The sequence below is a fragment of the Cebus imitator genome, unplaced genomic scaffold, assembly GCF_001604975.1.
Source record: "Cebus imitator isolate Cc_AM_T3 unplaced genomic scaffold, Cebus_imitator-1.0 Scaffold70, whole genome shotgun sequence".
Lineage (NCBI taxonomy): Eukaryota > Metazoa > Chordata > Mammalia > Primates > Cebidae > Cebus > Cebus imitator.
In genome coordinates this window covers 3,204,652-3,207,656 of record NW_016107385.1, presented here as the reverse complement: position 1 = coordinate 3,207,656, position 3,005 = coordinate 3,204,652, and the positions used below count along the sequence as shown (strand labels likewise).

Genomic DNA, 3,005 nt, shown 5'->3' with positions numbered 1-3,005 from the left:
TTGACCAGGATGGTCTCGATCTCTTGACCTCGTGATCCACCCGCCTCGGCCTCCCAAAGTGCTGGGATTACAGGCTTGAGCCACCGCGCCCGGCCTAAGTGTATTTTTTCTGATATTAGTATAGCCACTCAGGCTCTCTTATGGTTAGTATTTGCATGTAGTATCTTTTTATATTCTTTTGCTTTCTAAAGGGTTTCTCTGAAAGAAAACATACAGTTGGATTTTTTTATTTAATCCGGTCTGACAGCGTCTCATAGATTGTTGACTAGAGAATGCCTTTTTCTGGCTGGGCACAGTGACTCACGCCTATAACCCCAACACTTTGGGAGGCCAAGGCGGCTGGATCACCTGAGATCAGGAATTTAATGCCAGACTGGCCAACATGGCGAACCCTTGTCTCTACTAAAAATACAAAAAGTTAGCCGGTGTGGTGGCGGGAGAATTGCTTGAATCCGGGAGGCGGAGGTAGCAGTGAACTGAGATCATACCATTGCACTCTAGCCTGGGTGACAAAAAGGAGACTCCATCTCCAAAAAAAAATCAATGCCTTTTTCTACTAAGGAAGTCATTCTTTTGAACCACATATGTAATTTTGGGATGTGGGGTTATAGAAAAGACATTCTTCAGCCAAACCCTGGCAATCACTACAGTGATAAGTGTAGCCATATTCTCTCTTATCTGAACAGTAACCTACCTCTCAGCCACTGCTAGCAGCCGTTCTGGCCTAAAGGTACCCTCGGTGTCAATGTACATGGCCTTTCCTTCACCTCCACCCCGGTCAATGGGAAGCTATAGAGAACAAAAACAACAGAGGAAATGAACATTTTATTTCTGCTATAGGTGACCAAATTCCTCATAACATCTTTATCATTACTCCAAGTCAAAGGGAAAAACACTAAAAAATGACAGTGGTAGGTAAAGAGGAGGCATTCTCTTCTGATATTAATAGAAATATAGCTAGAAAAAAATGTAACACTGATTGTGTCTCAGAAGATACAGTTAGTCTTGTCAGAACTGAACTGCTTAGAAGTATAGCCCAAACTAGGTAACAAAATTATTTTCTTTTTTCTTGTATTGGAGTCTCACTCTGTCGCCCAGACTGGAGTGCACTGGCACTATGGTTCACTACAACTACCTCCCAGGTTCAAGCAATTCTCCTGGCCCAGCATCCAGAAGAGCTGAGATTAAAGGCGTGTGCCACCACACCCAGCTAATTTTTGTAGTTTTAGTACAGACAGGGTTTCACCAAGTTGGCTAGGCTGATCTTGAACTCCTCACCCCCAGGTGATCTACCTGCCTCGGCCTCCCCAAGTGCTGGAATTACAGGAGTAAGCCACCACACCTGGGTGATAATAAAATTCTGTAACTACATACCAACACAAGACCGATAATTCAAGAATACAAAAATTTGGAAGACCATTTATCTTAGCTATAATCAATAAAGGGCCATGATCCAAAGACCAGTTAATTTTAGTATGTCTAGGTCAAACTTATACTTCACTGCATTGAGCAGATCATTCTTCAGGAGTACTAAAGGGGCTTGTCAATGCCCTTGGAGTATCCACAGCAAATTTAAAGTGTGAGCAAGAAAGAAGAAAAACACGATTACTCCAATAATACATACAGATGTTGAAAGTGAACAATTGGAAAAATGGAAAAATTAGTAGTACAAACAATTTTAAAAAGGAAAGAAAAGAGAAGTAAATGAAATGCCACAAAACATGTCTCATGAGCCTTTCAAGGAAACCTCTGCTTTAGGCTAACCATCCCATACCAGATACCTTTGAATTTTTCTACAAATTTTAAGTGAATGATGCTAAAGGGTAATTTCCACTCTAGAAATGTAGTTTGGAGTCAAAATTCACCTTTAAAATCTGAGGAAAATCCCTTAGAACATTTTACATTAAAGGCCTAGGAGAACCAGATTTCTTTTTTGAGAATTTTTTTTCAAAATTACAAAATAACTATGTGCTTATATTAAAAATCCAAACAATATAGAAGTAGAGGGCCAGGCGTGGTGACTCAAACCTGTAATCCCAATACTTTGGGAGGCCAAGGCAAGTGGATCCCTTGAGGTCAGGAGTTCAAGACCAGCCTGGCCAACATGGTGAAACCCCATCTCTACTAAAAATATAAAAATTAGACACGTGTGGTGGTGTGTACTGTGAACCTAGATACTCAGAAAGGTGAGGCAGGGGAATTGCTTGAACCCAGAAGTCAGAGGTTGCAGTGAGCCAAGATCTTGCCACTTTACTCCAGCTTGGGCGACAGATGAGACTCTATCTCAAAAAAAAAAGTAGTGTAAAAACTAAAAGCTTGCCAGGCGCGGTGGCACGTGCCTGTAGTCCCAGTTACTTGGGAGGCTGAGGCTGGAGGATCGCTTGAGTCCAGGAGTTCTGGGCTGTAGTGTGCTATGCGGATCGGGTGTCAGCACTAAGTTTGGCATCAATATGGTTACCTCCCGAGAGTAGAGGACCACCAGGTTGCCTAAGGAGGGGTGAAGCTGCCCAGGTCGGAAACAGGAGGTAAAACTCCTGTGCTGATCAGTAGTGGGATCGCGTCTGTGAATAGCAACTGCACTCCAGCATGGGCAACATAGCGAGACCCCATCTCTTAAAAAAACAAAAAACCCCTGAAAGCTCTTCTTCACCACTCTTCATCTCCTAGAAGTAATCTCCTAGGTTATTTTCTATGCATTTTCATATACTTTTTTTATGTAAGTAGTTCTTCTACTTACTATGTGACTCTGAGAATATTGTTTCCTTTTCTGTAAAATGTAAATAAAACTGACCAAACCGACCTTATGGGATTGTTTTAAAACCTAAATAAAAGCCGGGCGCGGTGGCTCAAGCCTGTAATCCCAGCACTTTGGGAGGCCGAGGCGGGTGGATCACGATGTCAAGAGATCGAGACCATCCTGGTCAACATGGTGAAACCCCGTCTCTACTAAAAATACAAAACATTAGCTGGGCATGGTGGTGCGTGCCTGTAATCCCAGCTACTCA

At 42.6% G+C, this 3,005-nt stretch overlaps 1 protein-coding gene across 1 annotated transcript in view; it reads right to left on the bottom strand.

The window, feature by feature from the left end:
* Positions 1 to 3,005, bottom strand: part of RAD51 (RAD51 recombinase) — a 41,845-nt gene that overhangs the window by 11,652 nt on the left and 27,188 nt on the right. The window contains exon 7 of the mRNA XM_017530966.2: positions 695 to 789. Within this exon, the coding sequence (XP_017386455.1) occupies positions 695 to 789 (95 nt within the window). The remainder of the gene's footprint in view (positions 1 to 694; positions 790 to 3,005) is intronic.